At 32.6% G+C, this 25,629-nt stretch overlaps 2 protein-coding genes across 2 annotated transcripts; one reads left to right on the plus strand and one right to left on the minus strand.

The window, feature by feature from the left end:
• The first annotated feature begins 4,064 nt into the window (after nucleotides 1-4,064).
• On the plus strand, nucleotides 4,065-7,386 carry LOC144999970 (serine/threonine-protein phosphatase PP2A-2 catalytic subunit-like). Its single transcript, XM_078959113.1, has 11 exons — nucleotides 4,065-4,357; nucleotides 4,820-4,876; nucleotides 4,955-5,038; nucleotides 5,118-5,189; nucleotides 5,278-5,349; nucleotides 5,456-5,496; nucleotides 5,662-5,728; nucleotides 6,289-6,480; nucleotides 6,560-6,649; nucleotides 6,738-6,845; nucleotides 6,995-7,386. The coding sequence occupies exons 1-11, from the start codon at nucleotides 4,265-4,267 to the stop codon at nucleotides 7,058-7,060; spliced, it is 942 nt and encodes a 313-aa protein (XP_078815239.1). The 5' UTR covers nucleotides 4,065-4,264; the 3' UTR covers nucleotides 7,061-7,386.
• Nucleotides 7,387-19,692: 12,306 nt separating this feature from the next.
• On the minus strand, nucleotides 19,693-21,649 carry LOC145000213 (phytoene synthase 2, chloroplastic-like). Its single transcript, XM_078959406.1, has 6 exons — nucleotides 21,288-21,649; nucleotides 21,156-21,206; nucleotides 20,894-21,066; nucleotides 20,583-20,818; nucleotides 20,147-20,339; nucleotides 19,693-20,044 (listed from the first exon to the last, which is right to left on the minus strand). The coding sequence occupies exons 1-6, from the start codon at nucleotides 21,583-21,585 to the stop codon at nucleotides 19,880-19,882; spliced, it is 1,116 nt and encodes a 371-aa protein (XP_078815532.1). The 5' UTR covers nucleotides 21,586-21,649; the 3' UTR covers nucleotides 19,693-19,879.
• Nucleotides 21,650-25,629: the final 3,980 nt, after the last annotated feature.

The following is a 25,629-nucleotide window of genomic DNA, read 5'->3' on the forward strand; positions in this document are numbered from 1 at the left end:
AGTTAAAATATTATTTTAAAATTGAAATTTAGTTTATTTATGATTATACTTTAGATTTGATATTTATTTAACCTTATTAACCAACTTATAATCATTAATAGAAAGACACTACAATTTATCACTTTTAACTATTTACAAAATATTCTTTGGGTTGTTTAAAACTAAAATTTATATTTAAGTTAACCCTGTAATGTTATATTTAAATCAATAATTTAAGTATTTTATACAAATCGTTCCAAAATTGTATCTTTAAAATGATAATGGTTTACATCCAACAATATATTAAAACCAATAAATCAAGTATAAGATGTTAAAAGTTAAAAAAATAACTTTATAAATAGAAGTAAATATATTATTTTAATTTTGAAATTTGGTTTATATATGATTAAACATTAGGTTTGATATTTATTTAACCTAATTAACCAAATTATAATTATTATTTGAAAGAAATTGAAAAGTCATAGGAGTTTCAAATGAATGTGGTGAAAGGAAAAATACATGAGAGTTTCAAATGAATGTGGTGAAAGTAAAAATGCTTCTTTTATAAGTATACTAGGTGAATGCTCGCGCGTTGCACAGAAACACCTATATAGTTGAAGTCTTTACATATATATGATTTTTTAAATATAATAATAACGTTGTTGTTAAATTTGATATAATAATTTGTATATACTAAATTGATATAATATATTGTTTATTTTGAATTATATGATAATATATACATTTATTATAACTTCATAATCTCAATTGTTTGAATGACTTCTACTCGCAAGTTACACATGAATAAAATTAAATACAATATATGATTTGATGTTATTTATAGTTGTTTTTATTGTTAATTAATTTTTTAAAATTTATTTGCTTAATATTTTAATTTCTATCATTATAATTATTTAAAACATCAAACATTGTTTTTTATTTTAAAGCTAACAATATAATCATTTATATAGAGTTGTCTTTAACTATTGTTATTCTAAGTTATTTTAAGATACTTATTTAGAAACTTTTAATGATTATAAAAATATATTTAAGAAATTTTTTAGTTAAATTGAGATTACAATTTAGTTTTTGATTTTATCATTACAATTTATCACTTTTAACTATTTACAACATATTTTTTTTTTAGTTTTTTTAAATAGAACTGAAATTTATATTTGAGTTGACATTGTAATGCGCAGAAACATCTATATAGTTGAAGTATTTACAAATATATATTTTTTAAAATATAACACTAACGTTGTTTTTAAATTTGATATAATAATTCGTATATTAATTTGACATAATATATTGATTATTTTGAATTATATAATAATATATAAATCTATTATAACGTCATAATCTCAATCATTTGAATGACTTCTACTCGCGAGTTACACATCAATAAAATTAAATATTATATATGGTTTAATATTATTTATAGTTGTTATTTTTAACTAATTTTTTAAAATTTATTTGCTTAATGTTTTAATTTTAATCATTATAACTATTTAAAACATCAAACATTATTTTCTGATTTTAAAGGTAACAATATAATCATTTATATAGATTTATTTTTAACTATTGTTAGTATAAGTTATTTTAAGCTATTTATTTGAAATTTTTTAATGATTATATAAATATATTTAGGAAATATTTTAGTTAAACTGATATTACAATTTAGTTTTTGCATTTATCACTATAATTTATCATTTTTAACTATTTAAAAAAATATTATTTGTTTTTTTTAGTGGAACTGAAATTTATATTTAAGTTGACACTGTAATGTTATATTTAAATTAACAATTTAAGTATTTTGTCCAAACTGTTCAAAAATTGTAGCTTTAAACTGATAATGGTTTATATGCAACAACATTTTAAATTTAATAAATTAAGTATAATATGTTAAAATTTAAAGACATAACTTTATAAATAGAAGTAAATATATTATTTTAAAATTAAAATTTAGTCAATTTATGATTACATTTTAGGTTTGATATTTATTTTACCTTATTAACCAATTTACAATCATTATTAGAAAGACACTACAATTTATCACTTTTAACTATTTATAAAATAATCTTTGGGTTGTTTAAGTTAAATAAAGTTTATATTTAAGTTGAGCCTATAATGTTATATTTTAATTAATAATTTAAGTATTTTATAAAAATTGTTCAAAAGTTATACCTTTAAAATGATAATGGTTTACATCCAGCAATATATTAAAACTAATAAATTAAGTATAATATGTTGAAAGTTAAAAAAACATAATTTTATAAGTAGAATTAAAGATATTATTTTAATATTAAAATTTAGTTTATATATGAATACACTTTAGAGTTAATATTTGTTTAACCGAATTACCAAATTATAATTATTATTATAAACAAATTGAAAAGTCATAGGAGTTTCAAATGAATGTGGTGAAAGGAAAAAAGAATGAGGGTTTCAAATGCATGAGATTCAAGAAAAAAATACTAGCTTTATAAGTATGTATGATAATGATTTTGTGGTAAATTTAGATTAGATTATATCGATATGTCATTTTGTGGGTTTTTCCATTTTATTAAATTCCATATAATATTTAAATACTTAAATGTAATAAATATAATAATGAATGTATATTTAATTCATTAATGTAAATTTCCTTATACAACCAAGTTACATTAAGTCATTAGCTAGTAAAAAGTACAACTTGTTTTTCATCATCATAAGAAAAGAATCAACAATTCAAATGATTGCTTCTTTCTTGGTATTCATTACAATGTGCCCTTCCACTAATTCTTCCTATAAGAAGAATATTTAGATTAAAGTTATTAACCAATACTTTTAGAGTGAATAAAAATACACTGCTATAAACAAAGTAATCAAAATCTAAGTGTCTGTTGGGGTATTTTGGACAGTTTCAAGCAAAAAGGAAACAAAAGTAGAATTAAAAAAAGAAGTAAATTTAAATCATCATCCAATTTTCATTTTTGATCAACCGATTATGCATTATCAACATGTCATGTAAGAACCTCTTAAAATAAAATGAAACAATCAAAATAGAATTATAATAATTGTTTTTGTCCATTTGGAGATATGAAAAATAAACATATCGTGAAACCAGTCTTCTCGTCTCAACTTCCTAAACCAGGAAACTTTCATAAAAAAAAACTCAAATTAAAAAACCCTTTTCACATATTCTTTTCCCTCTAAGGTAAAGTTTCATATTGCCAATGAACATCTTAATGCCATTGCGAAAAAAGCTTTTATTTTAATACTATGATTCTTATAAAATCTCCGAAAAATGAGCCCAAAATTGTGTAAGAATAAAAATATAATTATACAAAAATACTACAAGTGAATACATATTTACGATCCTTGGAGAAATCCCTGACCACATCTACACTGGACAAAGTTGAAAATGTAGCAAAGCCATTTGATAAATACCAATTCAATATCAGTCTTATTCTTGTTTGGCAATCTGGTGTTAATAAGAAAAAAAGGAACATTTTAAATTTAAAAGTTAAATATATAACCTTATATAAAAAAATTAGATACAATGAAAAACAATCAATTTATGAAAAAAAATAGTTAGGGACCAAAATTGCAGTTTGTCCAAAAAATAAGTTAGAGATTAAACTCACAAATTACCCAAACCACAGGGACCATTTATGTAATTTACTCTTAGCTTTTCGGTTTATTCCCATCTGAGTAATTATCTTTTTTTTGAACACATCTAGGTAACGTAGTTTTTTGAAATATTACATATAATCATTATGGCTGGTTATGACCGGATGTAACGTGCTACAATTGATTTTAATTGTTATTTAAATGTAAACAAACCGAAAAATTAATTGTCTTAACAAATCTATATCTATTCTATTTTTTAAAAGATCCATGTAAAACTGAATACTTACCAGTTACCATGTCAAAAGATGGGTATTCCAATTCTCGAAATACGAAATTGAATTAAACCGTAAATCCCCAAATAAGCTCCATCACAAGACAAGGGAGCCTATTATTATTATTATAATAATAATTATTATTATTATTTTCAAATTTCGAAATATTTAGAAAACCGGAAAAGGTTGTGGTGATCGAAGAAAAAAGGCAAAATAACAAGTCAAGGGTTTCAATTTTCATTCTTTCTTTTACGATTTTGTATCGGTTTTCACCACCACCCAATCCCATCGCTCCCCCACTGTCTTCTTCACTCGCTCATCGTTTTCCTTTTGGTTATGTTTCGCCATCCACAAGATTTTGAATAAACAAATCCTTCGATTGGCCACGAATTCAAAAAATCATGAGCTTCGATCCAGTTATGCAGCGCGTTAATCGCAATGTTGACGAACATATCTCCCAGCTCATGCAGTGCAAACCCTTGTCCGAACAAGAGGTTATTACATTCCAAATCTCGTTTTTATCGTTTTGATTTAGGGATGGATTGTTTTGCGGGTTTCGTTTGTGATTAATCTGATGATTTGAGATGATTTACGGGGTTAATAGATTTGAGTTAGGCAGATCTGCTTGGGTCAGATCTATTGCGTAAAGTACGAAGCTTTTTTCTTTCAATTATGGAATTCCTTCGATATTTCCAATGAAAATCCTTTGGAGATTATATATATGAGATATTTTATGCATATGTGCATGAACAATATATTTAATTTGCGATATACATCCGTTTATTTTTTTTTCGAATTATAGTAATTGAAATTCGGATATGATTGTCTAATGTTCATTGTCGATTGATGGGGTATGTGCTGTACAATATACTCTTATTCTTAAATCCGATCACCTTTAACCAATCATATCAAATGTTGTTGTGATCCCGTGTAGTTTCCCTTTTCCTGTTCTTCAGGTTAGGTCATTATGTGATAAGGCGAAGGAGATCCTGATGAAAGAAAGCAATGTCCAGGTATCTTTTCATTATCATTTAATCATACCAAAATATGAGATTAAAGAATTTTGATTTGTTTCTTCATGTCTTTTTCAGCCTGTTAAAAGCCCAGTGACAATCTGTGGGGATATTCATGGACAATTTCATGATCTTGCAGAGCTTTTTAGGATTGGTGGAAAGGTGTGTGTTATGTAATCATAATGATGATAAATTGATATGATTTAACTTATAAGAGCTAATTATGTTGTTCTTTATATAGTGTCCTGATACAAACTACTTATTCATGGGAGATTATGTTGATCGTGGTTATTACTCAGTTGAAACAGTGACTGTAAGTTTTCCACCAATACTTTTTTGTGAACTTATGAGGGTATTTTTGTAATTTCATCTATTTTCATATGAGTTTTTTGTCCATTCAGCTCTTGGTGGCTCTCAAAGTGCGTTACCCACAACGAATTACTATCTTAAGAGGAAACCATGAAAGTAGGCAGGTATATTTTATTTTAATGTAGTTCTAATTTATTATTCATTTAAATGTGTATTATTTGATATAAAATATATCAAATAACATAAGTTATAATGTTTATGTTTGTCCAGATCACTCAAGTTTATGGGTTTTATGATGAATGCCTAAGAAAGTGAGTTCCTACATTCTTTTAATCATCATTTTCAAAAAAAAAAACGTTCTTTAATTATTTGTATATAATCTAATATACCCTTCAATAATGAATGATAAGAGGTGTCTAAGGTAATTTTAACCTTAAAATTCGCCAAACTTGATTTTTTTTAATTTTTTTTTGTAGATATGGTAATGCTAGCGTGTGGAAGACATTTACGGATCTATTTGACTACTTTCCACTCACTGCATTGGTTAGTAAAATGACCATTTTACCCTTCTGTCTAAATAACTATACCGGATAATAATTACTGTTTAATTGTTGATTCAGGAACTTTTAAATATAAATCAGAAACATTCCCTTATTTTATTTCGTTAACATGTTCTCTTGATAAATGACCATTTTACCCTTCTGTCCAAACAAAGATGCTGGATAAAAATTACTGTTTAATTGTTTATTCAGGAACTTTTAAATATAAATCGGAAACATTCCCTTATTTTATTTTGTTAACTTGGTTAGTAAATGACCGTTTTACCCTTCTGTCGAAATAATGATGCATTGTTTAGCAAATGACCATTTTACCCTTGTGTCCAAACAACGATACCGGATAATAATTACCGTTTAGTTGTTTATTCGTGAACTTTTAAGTATAAACCGGAAACATTCCCTTATTTTTGTTTTGTTAACTTGGATAGTCAATGACCATTTTACCCTTGTGTTGTTCTCTCTATGATACATACATATATATATATATATATATATATATATATATATATATATATATATATATATATATATATTTACTATTTATAGGTTGAGTCTGAAATCTTTTGTCTTCATGGAGGATTATCTCCTTCAATCGAAACACTTGATAACATAAGAAACTTTGATCGAGTTCAAGAAGTGCCTCATGAGGGCCCCATGTGTGACCTTTTATGGTCTGATCCTGATGATCGTTGTGGCTGGGGCATCTCTCCACGTGGAGCTGGATATACATTTGGCCAAGTATTTCTCATATTTTCATTTTTCTTTTTTATAAATTATAATTTTATAAATTTCATTTTTTTTATTTTATTTATGACAGGACATATCTGAGCAATTTAACCATACCAATAGCTTGAAGCTCATTGCTAGGGCCCACCAGCTTGTTATGGAAGGGTTCAACTGGGGCCATGTAAGGGATTTAATTTTTTTTTTGACATGTAATTTTGTTACAAAATGTTTTTTTTTTTTATTATTTTTTAATCAATTTGTTTTAATAGGAACAAAAAGTTGTGACTATATTTAGTGCACCTAATTATTGCTACCGATGTGGGAATATGGCTTCCATTCTTGAAGTAGATGATTGCAAGGGTCACACATTCATTCAGGTTTGTCTTTTTTTTTTTTTTAATTATTATTTACTATAAAGTTACATATAGTTTCTTACACTATATTTACATGTAATTTGTGTTACAAATTATATGATGCTTAACTTACATAAAAATGATGATTTTTTTTTTTTTTTTGGAAATTGCAGTTTGAGCCAGCTCCAAGGAGGGGAGAACCAGATGTGACACGTAGGACTCCTGATTATTTCCTATGATTCAAGAACTTTTATTTTCATGAAAAGGGAAATAAAAAGCAAATCATATCAAAAAAAGACATACTTGAATCTTGATTTTAAGTTCTGGGAAACAAAAAATGGGATCCTGGTTTTTCTTCATCTACCACATCTCTTTGGTTCCTTCATTTTTTTCATTCAAATTTCTGTTTGTAGAGGAAAAGCTTCTATAAATCATTGCTGTCCTTTTTTTTTTTTTTTCTTTTTGTTTATTTTTTTGCTGGTATAATTCTTTTTTGACAGCTAGTTAAGAATGCTTGCTATTAATTTGTTATCAAGTTTATTGAAAATTGGATAGTTACTCTTTCTCTGCTGATGTGGAAAAGTACTTTGTTTCTTGCTTGAGAACCCCAAAAATATAAATCCATGAAAACATCTGTGAAGTTTTCTTGGACCCTATTAGATCTGTTTCTAGATGTTGAGAGGGTGACTGTTTATTTGATAAAAGTTTGAATCTTTGTTATGGTGAGTAGTTTTTTTCCCCGAATTGGATTAAAGTGCATTTTGATTAAAAAAGAAGGGATGGGGTAAAAGTAAATTGAAATTCATGCAGAAGTTCAAAAATAACAACACTGCTGTTTTTTTCTCAAAAATAAAATGTTAAACCGCACTATCTGAGTGGCATATGTCAACCATCTCGAGGTCTATATGGGAGGTCAATTGCAGCATACTAGAAACATTTTGGTTTGCGTATGAATTCCACACTCTATAAAACTCTTTAAGTATATGTATGTGTGAATGTAGATACACATAACATATCTACACACAGAATTGGTTGATTAAAAAAATAAGAACAGATTATTGAAATTGTCCTTAGTGGTTTGCAAAAACATTGCGTTTGGTTTCTATATTTTGTTTTGCATAGGGACCATCCTATGGTTTGTTTTTATTTTGTTTTCTGTCCTTGGCAGAAGTTAAAAGGACTATTTTGCCTTTTGTATTTTTTTTTTCAATTTTTTTATTATTTGCTTATTGTTTATTAATTAAAGAAATCAATGATTTAGAGACATGTGACCCACTCATACTCGCACTTGCATCTAACCACCACTGGAGGTTGCATCTCCGTCCACTAGATCTTCGTCTTCTTTGTTTTTCTAAATCTTTGTCATAACACCTCATCTCTCGCCGACGTGCACATCAATATGATGTTTCTAGGCAGATCCGACATCCACTCCGAAGGTTTCACATTTTTTGAAAACCCTAGTTCGTCAAGGGTTCCAAGGGAGCTCCGATCTGGTACCAAGTGTCGTTAACAGTGAAGGTGGAGGTCCGACGAGGCGGCGCCGGCTAAAAGGATCGCCCGACAGAGGTGGCGGGAGGTGGTGGTAGAGAGAGTTTGGGTTTTCTATGGTGAGAAGAACGAGAAAAAAGAAATCTGATAAAAAATGTAAATAAATATAAAGGGCAGAAAAGTCATTTCAAGTTGTTCAGGGACAAAAAATGCAACCAAAACAAACTATAGGGACTGTCTGAGTGCAAAAAAAAAGATAAAAACCAAACGTGAAATTTGAACAAACCACATAAAAAATTTCAGTAAATTGTTCAAAAAAACAATTAAGCAACAAACACATAAGACGAATTAAGAGTTACACAAAAATTAATCCCCAAAAGTTGCATTTAGTTAAAACTTAACATGATTCATGAAAAAACAACAAATTGATTATTTAATAAGTATGGATACTTTAATGTTTGAGAACAATAATAACGATTGATTTATCTCTATCGGTATCCAAACAGAGTTGGAATGAATGCCGGTATACAACCAACACCAAAAGTTGTATTTTAATTCTTTCTTTTGTTGCTCGTCAACCAAGAAGGATACACTAAGGGGGCACCAATTTAAAAGGTAAAAGGGGAAGAAAAATGGGTTTTGTAATTGTAATGTTGGTTTATTTCCTTTAATGACTAATTAACTTCATTTTATAATTAAAGTTGTTTTTTTTTTTTTTTTTTTTTTTGGAAACGATAAAGTAGATTTATTAATAAAAAGCCCAACCTAGCAAGGAGCTAGAAGGGGCAAGAAAAAACAAAAGAAGTTCAAAGGAAAATTACAAACAAGAGAAAGTAGAGATCAACCAATCCACCCATTTAATATCATTTCTACCCCCTCTATGCTTACACTAGAGAAACACCATCATCATTATGTTATCAACAATCTTAGTGGGAGTAAAGGAGTAAAGGAGTTATCGTTTTAGTAAACGAGTTATCGTTTTATTATTGGATAATCACATTAGATATTAAATAATTACTAGTTTGTTTTATTTTTTATTTTAGTTCCAGTTGTCTATTGGGATTATATATATCCCCTCTTAGTCAAATGCCGATGATCAATTTCCTTTGAATTACTGTTCTTTATTTTAGTTCGATATTGCATCCTGTTAAGCAACGTCAGGAGACAGTCCAGCGGGTGCCTCCGGTACCAACACCAACCCGTCATCAGATCCAAACTCGCCATTTTACATCCATTCCACTGTTTATCAACGACAAGTGCACGTCAATGAAAACCTTGGTGACAACAATTATGCATACTGGTCCAGGGAGATGAAAGATTTTCTCCTAGCAAAGAACAGGGCCGATTTCATTGATGGAACCATTGAAAAGCCGACTGAAGAAACGAATGAGTACAGGACCTGGCAACAAAGTGACACCTTGATAAAGGGATGGCTTACTACAACTATGGAGAAAGATATCCGGAATAATGTAAAATACGCTACCACCGCCAAGGAGATTTGGGATGATCTGGAAGAAAGATTTGGAAAGGAAAGTGCACCACGTGCTTATGAACTGAAACGTGCCCTAACAATCCTCAGACAAGGATCTGATTCTATTTCAACCTACTTCACGAAGATGAGGAAAATCTGGGATGAAATTCTCTCTGTTTCACCGATACCAACTTGCACTTGTGGCAAATGCCCCTGTGACATTGGAAAAAGGCTCATTGAATCAAGAGACAAAGAATGTGTCTATGAGTTCTTAATGGGTCTTGAGGACACTTTTGGAATCGTGAAAACTCAGATCCTTAGCACTAAACCTATACCCTCACTTGGAGCTACTTACCACTTGGTTTCAGAAGATGAACAACATCCAAATATCTCAGCTACTAGAAAACCCAATGTAGATGCATCAGCTTATCAGATGCGTGCTCAAATCACTACCGACAAGAACCCGGTTGAGAAAAGGAATACTAACCGTGAAGGCATGAAGTGCAAGTATTGCAGAAAGAATGGACATAATATTGAAGGCTGTTTCGAAAAGATTGGTTATCGAGAGTGGTGGGACACTCGATGCAAGACTACTACTGATAAAAAATGGACCAATCGCCCAAAACCAAAGGTAGCCAACATCGATATGGAGACCAGCCCTATCCCTGGTCTTAGTCTGGAGCAATACACAAAGTTGATGATGCAAGTACAAAAACCGGAGGTCAACATGGCAGGTAAGGTTGAATTTCGGTTACCTTGGGTAATCGATTCAGGGGCAACTGAACATGTGGCATGTCAAAAATCCACTCTCACTAACTTAACACATCCACAAGATGGCGTTCCAGTTAGCATTCCTAATAGAGATAAAATTCCCGTTAAAGGAATAGGAGATGCCCGATTGCCCAACAACATGAAGTTGAATGATGTTTTATACATTCCTAATTTCAAATGCAACTTGTTATCCGTTAGCAAAGTTACCAAAGATTTTAATTGCTTCATGACATTTTTCTCAGATTCCGGTTTCATTCAGGACTTACACTTGAGGAAGCTGATTGGCATGGGGAAATGTGAAAATGGTCTTTACATTAGTCATGGTAGTCAAGATTGACTCAGAAATATGGCATAGAAGATTAGGACATGCATCTAGCACTAAACTTCAACATATTCACTCAATAGGTAGTATTGTTAGCATTGAGAATTGTGATCCTTGTATTCGTGCAAAACAAACTCGGCTTCCTTTTCCTGATAGTTCAATAAAAACTAGTTCTTGTTTTGATTTAATCCATTGTGACATATGGGGTGGATATCGAGTCCCTTCTCTATCAAGAGCTTATTACTTTCTCACAATAGTTGATGATTATAGTAGATCAACGTGGGTATATTTGATTAAAAACAAATATGATGCCAATACTAGTTTAATAGCCTTTCACAATATGGTTAATACACAATTTGGGAAAAAGATTAAGAAAATCAGAAGTGACAATGGCGGTGAGTTTGTTTCAAATCACATTGTAACGCCCCGGTTTTTCTCGGTACGTTTGGTTATTTTAATTTAATTATCCTTGTAACATTGGGTTAATTTATTTAACCAATGTCTGATTTCTTATGTTATTGGACTCTTTTGATCATCTTGTAAACTCCTTTTATTGAAGTCCATGGACTATGGGCCTATTTGCAAAGTCCATCTACTAAATAGTACTTAATGTGTTAATTGAATCATTTGGAACACACACAAGAAAAACACTCTAAACCCTCCCTCTCTCTCTCTCAAATCGTCCTCTCTCTCTTTGGGATCAAGGGAAACCAAGAGACTGTTGTTTGGAGCTTAATTTTTGTTCATTTCTAGCCTTGATTCATATTGGTATGAACCTCCTTATCATTTCTTACAACTTGATTCATAACCTTGTTCTAGTTTTATGATTTCATCTTCACTTCTTCTCCTTCTTATTTGATTTGTAATTGTATATTGTACATCATCTCAAGATCCTATCTTCACCCCATATATTGTGGATGATGGATCTAGGGGATTACATGTGGCAAAAGATCATGGAAACCTTAAAAGGGAGAATGGTGATTTTATGTGCTTTATGTTCATTTTCATGTTGATTGTTATTACAATCTTGTGGAAAAATGAAATCCTAATGATACCTAACCATTTTTAGTACCATCGTGATCATGGGGAATAAATTGGGATGATGAACACATCTTAAAATGTGTTTCAAAGGGAGAAGGATGGATAAGCCAAAAAGGAATCATGTGTGGCTACGATTCTGTTTTCCATCAGATCTGTAGTCATTTTGTAAAACTCATATCTTGAGCTCTAGAACTCAAAAGGACCCCAAACCAGTTCCAAAAGTTCACAAATTGAGTTGGCTAACTTTCTTAAGCAGGACAATCTCAATGATAAGGACTTTATCTATGGGAAAGAATGGCATCTTTGCTGTTAGGTCTGATCTGGGTCTGTTCAGATATGTCATTTTGTTTTCATCATTTCTAAGGATTGGAAAAGGATCCAGAGTGATTCCAAGTTTATATATGTTCCTTATATTATGAATTTAAGATCTGGAGCAGATGGGGTGTTATTTCCAATTATAAATTGGTTAGAATGGATCCACACTCCAGATCAGTGGGCAGTCACTAGCTTTTGCTAGTGCTGTGATTGTCCACAATGTGAATTTATATATGGAGTTTAGGAGATACTTTTAATTTAATTCAAACTCTGAGACTTTCATTTGTATGTCCTTTACTTCTCTTAATTTTGGTTTGGACGAATTCTACTCACAAGTTGGGTAGAATTTGCCAACATCACTTGACTGTATTGTTGGAGACAGAAGTGATACACCATTTTGTTAAATTCATATTTAATTCATATTTTGGAGTTAGAATGAGTTCTTTATAGTTGTGGAATCATGAGCAATCATAGTTTCCTATAAAATTTAGTTAAAGCTATGTTTTTGTTTTAGATTTTGGAGTAAATCCGTTTTGAACAGCAGGTTTGTTTTAGAGACCTTGCTGTGATTACTCTTTTCTCAACTCATAGCTTCATTACTTCTCCTTTCTAACCTTTAGTCCTTCTTAGGTGAGGTTTTGAAGTTTGCTCAAGCTTGGTAGCATTATTTGATTTTTAGCTATCCTTACTACTCACTCAAGTTGAGTTCTCCCACACCGTTGTATTGATGATTGTGTTTGCTAGTTAGCTCGTGTGTGATTATTTGAATTTATTATAAAAGCATGCTATAGAAGTATTGTTTTAATTCGTACATGTGCACTGTATGGAACTAATCATGGATATGGGGACACCACCAAAGGATACAAATTTACCGGTGTGGTGGGTAGGTTAGATCACCAACGTAATACTCATTGTGAGGTGCGGTGATTAGGGCCAAGTGATACGGGATCTTCCCGGTGCGGTTCAAACCTACAAGTCCTTCTTGTATTATTGGCGTTGATTCGTTCTTTGCCCTTATTATACAACTATAATTGGAAAATGGATTAGGGTTAGTAGATATGAATGTTAGTACAATGTCTGTGTTTGAATTCACTAAGCTTTGTGTTTACGGTTTCCCTTATAACTTTTCAGGTGTTAAGATTAAAGAGGCTAAGGCTTGACATGGAGCACCGGGACATCGCTACTAGTTATTTTCCTTCTTGTATTATTGGCGTTGATTCGTTCTTTGCCCTTATTATACAACTATAATTGGAAAATGGATTAGGGTTAGTAGATATGAATGTTAGTACAATGTCTGTGTTTGAATTCACTAAGCTTTGTGCTTACGGTTTCCCTTATAACTTTTCAGGTGTTAAGATTAAAGAGGCTAAGGCTTGACATGGAGCACCGGGACATCGCTACTAGTTATTTTTGTTGGGACCTTATTATTATTATTATGTCCGCACTTATTTTATATGATTATTAAGTTGATGGATTATGTTATGACTATTTCAGTTGTTTTAATTTAATTTAAGATGGGTTTTAAAAGTTTAAAATTTTTGCAAAAAAATTTGGGTGTCACACACATGTTGAAATTTTATGAAGAAAATGAGATTTTGCTTGAAACTTCATGTGGTCACACCCCACAACAAAATGGGGTAGTTAAAAGGAAACATATGCATTTACTTGAGATAGCTAGAGAATTAAGGTTTCAAGCCAATCTCCCAATAAAATTCTAGGGTAAATGCATAATGACTGCTACTTACATTGTAAACAGGTTGCCCTCAAGAGCCATTGGAAATAAAACCCCATATGAAATTCTTCTTGGGCATAAACCACACTATGAACACATGCGTTTTTTGTGGTGTTTGGTATATATCAAAGAAAATAAAGCGGGAAACGATAATTTCGAAGAAAGGGGGAGACCTTGTGTGTTCCTTGGATACCCACAAGGACAAAAAGGTTATCGAGTTTTTGATTTGAATGACAAAAATATTGTTGTTTCTAGAGATGTTAGGTTTGTTAAATGTCACTTTTCTTTCCAAAAGGACGAATCTGATCAGATTACAAAGCAGACTTCACAGTCATCAAGTAACCAACCTGATTATATTCTTAATGAGCCACAATACATCGAGCAACAACAACCCAATTCCAAGGAGCTTGTTGTGCCCACAGCAGACCAGCCAAGGCCACAAAACTCAGATTATGTGCAACCTAATTACAGGAACAGTAGTGACACGAGACCCAACAAAAATGAAAATTCTGATGTTGAACAAACTCGACATTCTGAGAGAACTCAAACTCAACCAAAAAAGTATAATGATTTTGAAGTTGACTTGCCATCTTCCATTGACCATTCCAATACAACAACCTCAATGGTACACCTTTTATCTAATTTTGTTTCTTATAATTTTTTTTTTCTAATGCTCATAAAACCTTCTTGGCTGCCATATCTATCCAAAACGAGCCTAAACATTTTTCGCAGGCAGTTAAGTATCCCCAATGGAGAGATGCTATGCAGAAAGAGATTTCGACACTTGAAAGTAATAACACTTGGACATTGACCAAACTACCCTCGGGAAAGAAAGCTGTTGATTCCAAGTGGGTGTACAAAATTAAATACAAACCATATGGAGAAGTTGAACGGTACAAAGCTAGACTGGTTGCAAAGGGGTTTACACAAGTTGAAGGCGTTGACTTTCACGAGACTTTTGCACCGGTTGCTAAGTTAGTAACTGTTAGAACAATCCTAGCTGTTGCTGTGCAAAAGAATTGGTTAATCCATCAGTTAGACGTTAACAACTCTTTCTTACATGGAGACCTTATTGAAGAAGTTTATATGAAGATCCCACAAGGGTTTGCGAAAGAAGGAGATTCTCGTGTGTGTCGTCTAAATAAATCTTTGTACGGTCCCAAACAAGCATCACACAATTGGTACAAGAAATTCACTGATGCGCTTCTCAGCATTGGCTTTCGACATTCTCAAGTAGATCACTATTTATTTATCTTCAGAACCAAGACTGTTTATGTTGCGGATCTCATTTATGTTGATGACATCATATTTCATGGGAATGATGCTGATCAAATTGAGAAGGTCAAAACCTACCTTGATGGAAAATTTAGCATCAAGGATCTTGGACCTTTAAAATATTTTCTTGGTATCGAAGTGGCACGTACTTCTGATGGCATGGTCCTTAGTCAGAGAAAATATGCTATGGAAATTTTAGCTAATAGTCTTGATGTCGTCCAAGTTCGTTCCCAATGGAGTCAAATACTCGGTTCGATGATGCAGTTGACTCACCGGTTGTGGATGCCGACCAATATTGAAGACTCATTGGACGACTCTTATATTTATAGGTGACACGACCTGATATTGCTTTTGCTGTTAATTGTCTTAGTCAATTTGTTTCCTCTCCTCGACAAACACACTTAGATGCAGCCCACCATGTTTTGCGTTATTTGAAATGGACTCCTGGTCAAGGCATTTTCTTCCCATCTAAAGGAGATCTTTCTTTGACTGCTTTTTGTGATCCAGACTGGCTTGGTTGTCCACTTACTCGAAGATCCAAGAATGGTTATTTTATAACTTTAGGAGGAGCTCCAATCTCTTGGAAGATGAAAAAGCAGTCTGTTGTCTCTCGCTCTTCTATAGAAGCTGAATATCGAACTATGGCGACTACCGTTAGTGAACTTCTATGGTTGCGTGATCTTGAGGCACCTCAATCTGGTCCGACGCCTCTTTATTGTGATAATCAAGCTACTCGTCACATTGCTAATAATCCCGTCTTTCACGAACGAACTAAGCATGTCGAAATAGATTGTTATTTCGTTCGTGAAAGAGTCGAGTCTGGTGACATTTACCCGCTTCCCATTACCACTGTTAATCAGATTGCATATATTTTTACCAAACCGCTTGGAGCGGATCGTTTTCGTTTCTTACTTGGAAAGATGGGCGTTCGTAATCTTCACGATCCATCTTGAGGGGGAGTAAATGAGTAAAGGAGTTATCGTTTTAGTAAAGGAGTTATCGTTTTATTATTGGATAATCACATTAGATATTAGATATTAGATAATTACTAGTTTATTTTATTTTTTATTTGAATCCAGATGTACTCCAGTTGTCTATTTGGATTATATATATATATATATATATATATATATATATATATATATATATATATATATATATATATATATATCCCTTCTTAGTCTAATGCCAATGATCAATTTCCTTTGAATTAATGTTCTTTCTTTTAGTTCTTTAGTGAGAGGTGTATATGTTTTGGAATTTTTTCTCGTTTCAAACTTTCCAAATCCACCAGAGCATACCATAGCAAATAACTACCCGCATCTTCTTTTTCTTCTGGTAGTGTCCTAAGGAAGCAGCAAAGTTAAGAAATTCGCCCACCGAGTAAAGTTTTGGTTATCAATTCCACACCAGTACTTCAATGTCCAGTCATGCGTGATAGTAACAAATCGACAACTGACTAGGATATGGTCTGAATCCTCCAGCGTTTCGTTATAGTAGCAACAAAGCTCAGATTTGACAGGAATGCCCCTCTTTTTTTAGCGCTGTAGTAGATGGAATTCAACCCATATTGGCTCTCTATATGAAGCACGTGATCTTGATTGGAACCAGTTTCAACCATGAAATTTTAGAATCGAGTAGACAAGGGAGGGATATTTCAAACTTGCACCTGATTATACTAGTAATAAATTTCCCATTAGGTTCTAGATCACACTTCCAAGTGTCCTCCATATTATTTGGGTGAAACGAGGATATCTCCAGAATAAGTTACATGATACATACCAGCAGCTTTGATGTCTACTCTCTAGTTCCACTCAAATCCGCCTGTATTAATGCGATCAGCCACTTTACATTTTTTTTATTTTCTCCAGTTTATAGAGATCCGGGAAATTTTATTTTAAAGTCTTATTTTCGGTCCATTCGTCCATCCAGAAAAGAGTGTTGTTTCCATATCGAATCACTCTCTTTACTATATCACTGTGGCATGATCCAATGTTCTGAATGTCACGAATTGCACATGCAATGTTATTCCATACACCCATGATGCTTTTTTTGACAAGTAATATGTTGGCTTGCCCACCAGGTGGTGGATACCACTAATGATAGCTCCCTATAGCAAGTTACAATATGTGCAAAGTCTCCACCACCATTTTGTTAACAGGGAAATGAAACAAAAATAAACAAAGAATATGTAAGAAGCGAGAATAGAACTCAAGACCTTTGCTTGAATAAGCCAAAGCCTTAACCAGCAGACCAACTGTTTGTTTATGTTTATAAGTGGATGGATGCGTATATATACATTATACCAAATTTTTTTTGAGGGATACGTAAACAAAAATTACACTACCGAAAAAAATTTGAGGGGTATCCCGGGCTACCTCGGGATCCCCTTGGATCCGCCCCTGGAGTCCACTCCAAGTCCCACATTTTTCTTTCGATCTATGATCTTTTCCCATGAGATCCATCTTATTTTCGATTTACCACCATTGCTACCCCCAAAGAAATCTACGATGAATCTTTTCAAGAGTTTCAATAACTAGCCGGCGCTTTAAAGAGCGAAGATAATACATATGGAGGTTCTCAAGGACTGCTTTGATTAGCGTAACACGACCTCCAGATAAAATTTTTGATTTCCACACTACTAGAAATTGGGGTATCAACAACGAACAATTCCGTTGCTAATTTGTCGCTAAAGGCTATCAGCGACGGAATAATGAGGAAATTGGCGGTCGAAAAAACCCTTGTCGCTAATTGTCGGCGACGGATTTTGCGACAGATTTAACGAAGGATTAGCGATACCACAACACTCAAGGAGCCTCTAGATTCCGATGTTAATCCGTCTCTGATGTCTGTCGCCAATCCGCAGCTGATTTTTAGTAATGAACAAGTTTTCTGTTTTAACAACTGTCTGATAGGTGTCGAATCTGTCACTATTCCATAACATGATTTTACAAATGTGTGTCAAATTTTATACCCCAAAATAAAAAATTCAACATTCAACTACCATAATAAATATTAATATTTGATTACCAAAATAAAAATTCATGGTTGATTTCCAAGTGTTGAAACCCAATTACGAAAATCAAAAGTATCAAATTATAGTTAGGTGAATAATCTTGGCTATTTTTTTTTTTTTTTTTTTTTTTTTTTTTTTTTGTCTCAAATTCTTCATGTTTTCCTATGTGCTCTTCCTTCATCTCAGCATGATTAAGATCAACAATAACCTACAAAGCAATAATACAAAGTTTACACTTAATTAAACATCAAATCGATTGAGTGATATATTAATTTCCATTTATAACAAGAAATTTAGAAGTTTATTACCTCATCCACAACATTGTGCGTAAGTTGTGTTATGGATCCAATGCAAGTTTAATAATGTAAAGTATACTCTATCTTATGAATGACATCCGCATATGAAACAACTATTAGTATCATATTTGGGCATATTCTTCAGAGTATAATGTCTTGATTGAAAAAAATAATGAAAGTGCATTGCTATAAATATATTGCTCATATTAGTTAATAAGTTAAAAGAAAAATAAGCATACATAATTGTGCATTGCATCCATGGAAATCTAAATGTTAGAGAGCTAATGTATCCTTCATTAACTACCATATAGTTGCTACACCAAAATGAAATGAATGAATAAACCAAAGTATGTTTAAATGTAATGCATGAAAAAAGACAATATTCACATAAATGAACACATAAATGATTTTAATATGGTCCTTTAGTGAATATAATAAGGCATACCAGAGCCCATGAAAAGGTGCAATATGAATACATAACCATGTTCTATCAAGTCACATAGCTAGTAAAACACACAACCTGTTTTGCATCAATACACTACAAGGAAAAGAACTTGAAGCTAGAACAAACATTAGAAAGTATAAATGTTGGATTTTACAACAGTCCTTGAGAGGGATCTGAAAAAGCAAGCGGAAAATTATAATAACGACTGATCTAGGGTTTATTTTCGAGAAGACATTACTTAGGGATTATTTCCGTCGCTAATCCCTATCTAATCCCACGCTAAATCATCGGTAATCCCTCGCTAAATGTTGCATTTCATTATTTATCACTTTATATACTTTCCATTGTTGATCCATCGGAAATCCGTCGCTGATTTGGCTAGGGATTAAATCCGTCGATGATTCCGTTGCTGAAAGTCCAGATTCTAATAGTGCCATAAAGATAGCTCGGATTCAAATTTGTCTATGATGGTGGACTTTTCAAGCCTTTTCTCAAGCCAACAAATTTAATAACCTAAACCTTTTGTGGATGGAGGGCAACACGTGATGCAATTGGGCTAAAAGTCTTTGGCAGCGATGCCACATTTTTTCTCCGTTTTTATTTATTTGGGTTATTTTCACTTGTGCCCGGAAAAAAATAAAAATAAACAATGAAATATTACCCCCAAAACTACTAAAAACTGCCAAACGTATTGCCGTTTAGAGTTCATCCATTTAAAAGTTCTGTAGACAGATTCTTTAATTGTATGTATACAAAAACGACTCACAAGGACATTCTATGTATCGAAATTAAGACTCTGTGACCAAATATACAGTTTATGCTCAAACAGTATAACTGGAAAGACATGTATCTATATCCCATTGACACGAATGTACAACCCTAAAATCTAATGGAAGGCGAAGCCGGGCATTGATACAGATCTTGTGTACGATAAAGGTAACATGAGAAGTTTCTTAGTCCTACCGACATAAGCTCTTTTTGTCAAGTTATCATAATCATTCTCCTCAATAGCATCCAAGATAGTTCGATACAACAACAACGATGACCACACCTGCAATCACAAAGTCCGAATTAAAAACAGACATTTTTATTTACTTTTTTGGGATAATTAATAATCGAGTAATAAAGATTTGAAATTTAAATATAAACATACTGGCCATCGGCTATCTTTGTCAAGCTTGGAAGCTCCTTCTTCGGCTTGGTTGAAGTAAAACCTAGCCCGGTTAATCTGCCCTTTCATGAATTCTCTCCAGTTATCAGTCACTCTTCTTGAGTAAACATCGTCATCACATAGCCCATATTGGGCTAGCTCATCTTGAGGAAGATACACTCTACCTCTTAATGCACTGAAACAAAATGAAATGTAATTAAGATCACGATAAAAGGTAGACTCTAATATGTGTAGAGGCTGATGAAACTTTGTATAGCCAATGGGGGACACCAACAAGCTCTTGATAGACTATGCTATAGACCTCGGCTCTAATACTATACGAGAGAAGATATATAATCTATCTCCAAAATGTATAGAGGCATAGAGCATGCATGCATATGATGTGTCTTGTTGATGTGGAACAATGTGGAAAACTTACTCTTCTCCTACATCTCTAAGGATATTCGTGAGCTGATTTCCGATGCCAAGACTGAGAGCAGAATTATAGATGCTTGATGCATGTGATGATGATTCCGGAGAGATACCCATGACAGGAACAGTCATCAGAGCAACTGTTCCAGCAACATAGTAGCAATATAGGTAAAGTTCTTGATAATTTTCATAGCGACTTTTCTTGGTGTCCATTCTCATTCCCTCGATCATATCTCTGAACGGCTGAAAACCAAAAAAATTACTTAGACGTATGAAGCTTATAAGCTTTAAAGCTGATTGTAGTGATTAGGGTATTACCTTAATGTCTAGTGGGAACTTTTGAACGGTGTCTGTGAGGGCAGCATCAAGCATGTCAAAGGGTCGGCCATTAAAGAGATCTTCGAGTCTCTCTTCCCATCTGTCAAGAACAGTAGCACTCATGTGGGTGGCGTTAGGGCCATCAACTAGTTCATCTGTTCTCCTGCACCAAACTGTAGATCAAGTTATGTTTTTGATCTTTTATAACAACAAACCTACATGAAAAAGATTAGATAAATTAGGTTTTCATACATGCACTTACCATATATAGCCCATACGGCTTTCTGTCTTTCTTCAGTCATAAGTCTTGTTCCTGTCAAATTTCAAAGCACACTTAGCACCAAATCTATAAAAGTTTCCATTTTAGAGAATTTTTTAGAATCAAGAATCGCACCTAGATAGAAAGTCTTGGCATATTCAGCACATATATCTCTACACCGATCATAGGCATCTTCAAGAAACTCAGGATTGAACTCGGGTTTTCTGCAAAGATTATGATCGCTGTGTCGTGTGTACAACTGTCTTTGAACGATCTCTCGGACATGAAGATCAGTGTGAGGAATGCCTTTCAACGACAATTCAGGCAAAGTTGGTCTCTTCGGTGCTACAACCCTAGCTGTTATCGTGAACTCTCGATTCAAGTTTCGGGCATTGTTGATAACTGATCCTACACTGCAAACCGCAGACGACATTTGAAAGTCTCAATGTGTTTTCAAAAGATCGATATTTTTCGTGGGATAATCTCCAAGAAATGTCTTTGAATGAACCCTCTTATTGTATACTCAACATATATATAGGGTGACATGTAAATATAGAACTTATCACCTTTTCAATGTCTCTATCATTCGAACACTACAAAGAATTTTATAATGGCATTGGGTTTTCTTGATTATATCTGTGTGGGTTACTGTAGTCTCGATCTCTTTTAATAATACTTGATGGACTTTGGAAATGCCGGCAATGACTACTACTTGTATATGACAAATCGAACAATAGCAAATATCGACAAGAATCAACTTGTTATATTCTTAAAAAATTTGTTTTATGTCATGATTATTCCAATTTTTCCTTTTAAGTAATGTATCACATCAGTAGTTGAGTTTTTGGGTTTATCGGATGAAGGAAAATGTCTTTATATGCGTAACCGAATTAAGGATCTTTGTAACCTTTGATTCCCTTTGTTGCCCTTTGGTGCTTTCACGTAGTTTTTGTCATCATCCAATTTATGCTATTAATAAGAAAAAAGGAAAAAACAAAGAAAATTTATTATTTTTATGGGAAACGCATGCTATATTGAAACAACTAACTCTTCAAAATGGTAATTTAAATCTGTTACAAATTTCTTAGTAAAACGATTCCAAGTTGTATTTATAATTAGAGAAACTAAATATCCTTCTATTTTTCTTTTTATTTATTTTGCTAACCATGTGAAATGATTAAAAGTGTCTTAAAGTAGTATTATTTTTTCAAAATTTGATACTTATCACCCTTTCATATGGCTAAAAAAGATAAATAGAACAAAAAATTAGAAGAATATTTAATTTCTTTTATAATTAATATTAGATTATAATCCATGAAAACCACGGTTTATATATTTAAACTTATTATATAGACAATAAAATAAAAAAGGTAATTAGAAGAACGTATCATTGATTTAGTGGGTATGTTAAAAATTATTATAGAGACAAAAAAATAAAAAAAATAAAGAAGGTAATTAGGAGAATGTATCCCTAATTTATTTGGATACATTAAAATCTGAGAGATTCAATATAATTTTTGAAAAATAGAAATCATATATTTCGAAAATGTTATTAGGATACGATTTTTATTTTCAAAATTTGAATTAAGGTTGATTTGTTGAAAAAAAATGGTAAACATCATAGAAAAATGTCACGTGTCAAAGAGCCAAGCTAGAAAATTTTGAACTCAATATGATTTTTGAAAGATAATGTGCACACTCGGCTGCTTTTCCTTTTTCGTAATTCTGTCATAAACAATTCAAGTCAAACTGAGAAATTAATAAGAAACACCAAAAACGTAAAGAGAAAAGGCCAACACACACTACTGAATCCAAAAACATTGGGACATAAAAGAAGAACAAAAAAACCTACTTAAGTGCATATATGAATAATAATGAAGTTGCAGCAGGTAGGCGTAATAAACCTCATATATTCATTTGAAGATTAGTTGGATAAAGTCTCGTTGGAAAAAAGTAGAATGTTATCCCTAAAATGATCACAACATAAAAAACACACATGATCATTTATCCTTCTGCATCTAAACCTTTTTTTTTTTTGTCAAAGGTACTATGCATTTTGAATTTAAAACATAGTTCCACATCAAAGAGAATATATTGGAAATAGCATCATGCCTCCATTGACTTGTTTATTTTAGCATTCTAGTTTCATGTTTTCTTCTTGAAGTATTTTTTTTATTATTTTTTCCTAAAACACACTCATACACACAGGCTGCTGAAATTGGCCATTGCCATGAAATCTGAACCTTTAAGAAGCCTCATATGGAGTTGAAAAGCAATGAATCTAGAGCCTCTACTATTTCCATTGGGATCCTACATAACCTATTAACCCAATGAACATCATTATTAAAATTAGTTTTTCAGTATTTTACATATGCTTCTGGAAGTGCTCCACTTACTTTCTCAACCTATCCAACTTATCTGGTCCTGTTACAAAATAACAAAAATCATAAAAAAAGTTGATATTATCAACAAAAATAAAAAACAAAATGTAACATCCGGATCCTTGAGGTATGAAATTCTAAGTAAAATATGTGTTTGGGTGGGCCATGATGTGAGGAAAGCATTGTCACGTTGTGGCATGGCCGCAAGTGACGGGAAGTCTCATTTAAGTGTCACGACATGACATTATGATTCGTCACGACGTGATACCTAATCATGGGAAAACCCTAATTTTCGGACTTAGACCTTATTTAAAGGAAGTGAGGGGCTAGGGTTTCCTTCACCCTCAGCCTCCATCACCTCCTAAGCCCTTTGAAGAAACCCTAATTCCTCTCCTCCATTTTGAGCTCATCTTGGTGCTTTTGGTTGCTTTTGAAGGAAGAAGAAGGCATTGGTATTATTGTGAGCATATTGACAAGCTTTGGGACTTTATTTGGGCATCTCTGGACCTTTGTAAGTGTTCAAGGCCTAAAATTTATTGCTCTAGGTTGCTAGATCTAAGCTTTTATCCCTTTGTCTTCAAGTTTGGTCAAGTTGTAATGGTGGGATTCCATAAACTGTGCAACTTTATGGATCCTTGAGGTCCTTTGAGTGTTACTTGGTTCAGATTTGGAATTTGATAGTGTTTTGAACCTATGAATGAGATCTTTGGTGACGTTTCTTCATTTTTGACCTGGTTTGATTCTTAGATTGATAATGGACTTGCATGGATGAAAAGCATCGATATTTAGGTTGTAATGGACATTATAAAGCCTTTTGGCTGAGAAAAACCCAGTTCACAATGTGATAACTTCCTCGTCACGATGTGATGACGGGGGATTTCCTATTTGTTTAGACTGACTATGTCACAATGTGATGACTTGATCATCACGACACGATGAGGGTTTGGATCGAGATTAAGTTGGCTAAGTTGAATCGCGATAGATTTAGGATTGGGTTGAGTGTGTTTGTCACGACGTGGCCATGGGCTGGTCACGACGTGATGGTCGGCTGATGGTGATGCTGACTGTTGACTTTGACCTTGACCCGTTGACTTGCTGACTTGGGTTAACTTTTGGTCAAGATTGTTCGATTTAGAATATAAAATAAGGTTGGATGTGACATCCCCAATTTTCTTGACCGGGAAATACCTTTTTATTTATGCTTATTTTAAAACATAGTTTATTTATAAATGCGGAACTTGTCCCATAAAAGTATTTTTGAAGAAATTTTTTTCATTGATTATTATACGCTTTGGGATGTCATAACTGATACAAAAAACATAAGCATAAATGCAATTATTACAATTCTTACAATAACTCATTGAACTAATGACCTATACTCCTTGCATCTCTCAGTAAATTATACCTTTGTACCGATACATGTGATACAAAGAAACTGAGTGGATCAGACTTAGGAGTCTGGTGAGGACATAGGGTTTTTAACCCATAATAATAATATTATTATTATATCGTTTTAAGTTTATATAACACACCACACATATTAATCCCAATTACCCATTCCCCTTATTCTCACTCTTTGATCTTATATGATAATCTCAAGCTCCTATCCTAGAGGATTTATGTGACAATGAGTAGACAACATTGCCACAGGGATTCCTTAGAAATACATGTCAGTAAAGTAATCACGAGGGGGATAGAGTACTCGATTGAACATACGATCATACTCCTGAATAATATGATTCATTAACAACTATAGATTGCGACTCATCTAGTTTTCCACTAGTGTATCTAGAAAATTTCGTGGTTGTCATCAATACTCTACAAGATGACGACTCTTAGTTGGATCATGGTATCTCACCCTTATATTATCTAAGGTATGGTCTTTCACCACCATTCTATCGCTGGCATGGTCTCTCACCATTATATTTTCTCTGGTATGGTTTCTTACCACTATTCAATCTCTGACATGGTTTCTCACCATTATATTATCTCTTTTCTCTCTCTATCCTTTTTACCTGATACAATATAAGTATAATAAAATACATATATAATTTACTGCTAGTAAAATCATTATCTCATTTAGCACAATTATCAAG

The sequence above is a fragment of the Lactuca saligna genome, chromosome 6 (assembly GCF_052625555.1).
Source record: "Lactuca saligna cultivar CGN05327 chromosome 6, ASM5262555v1, whole genome shotgun sequence".
NCBI classification, from domain to species: Eukaryota; Viridiplantae; Streptophyta; class Magnoliopsida; order Asterales; family Asteraceae; genus Lactuca; species Lactuca saligna.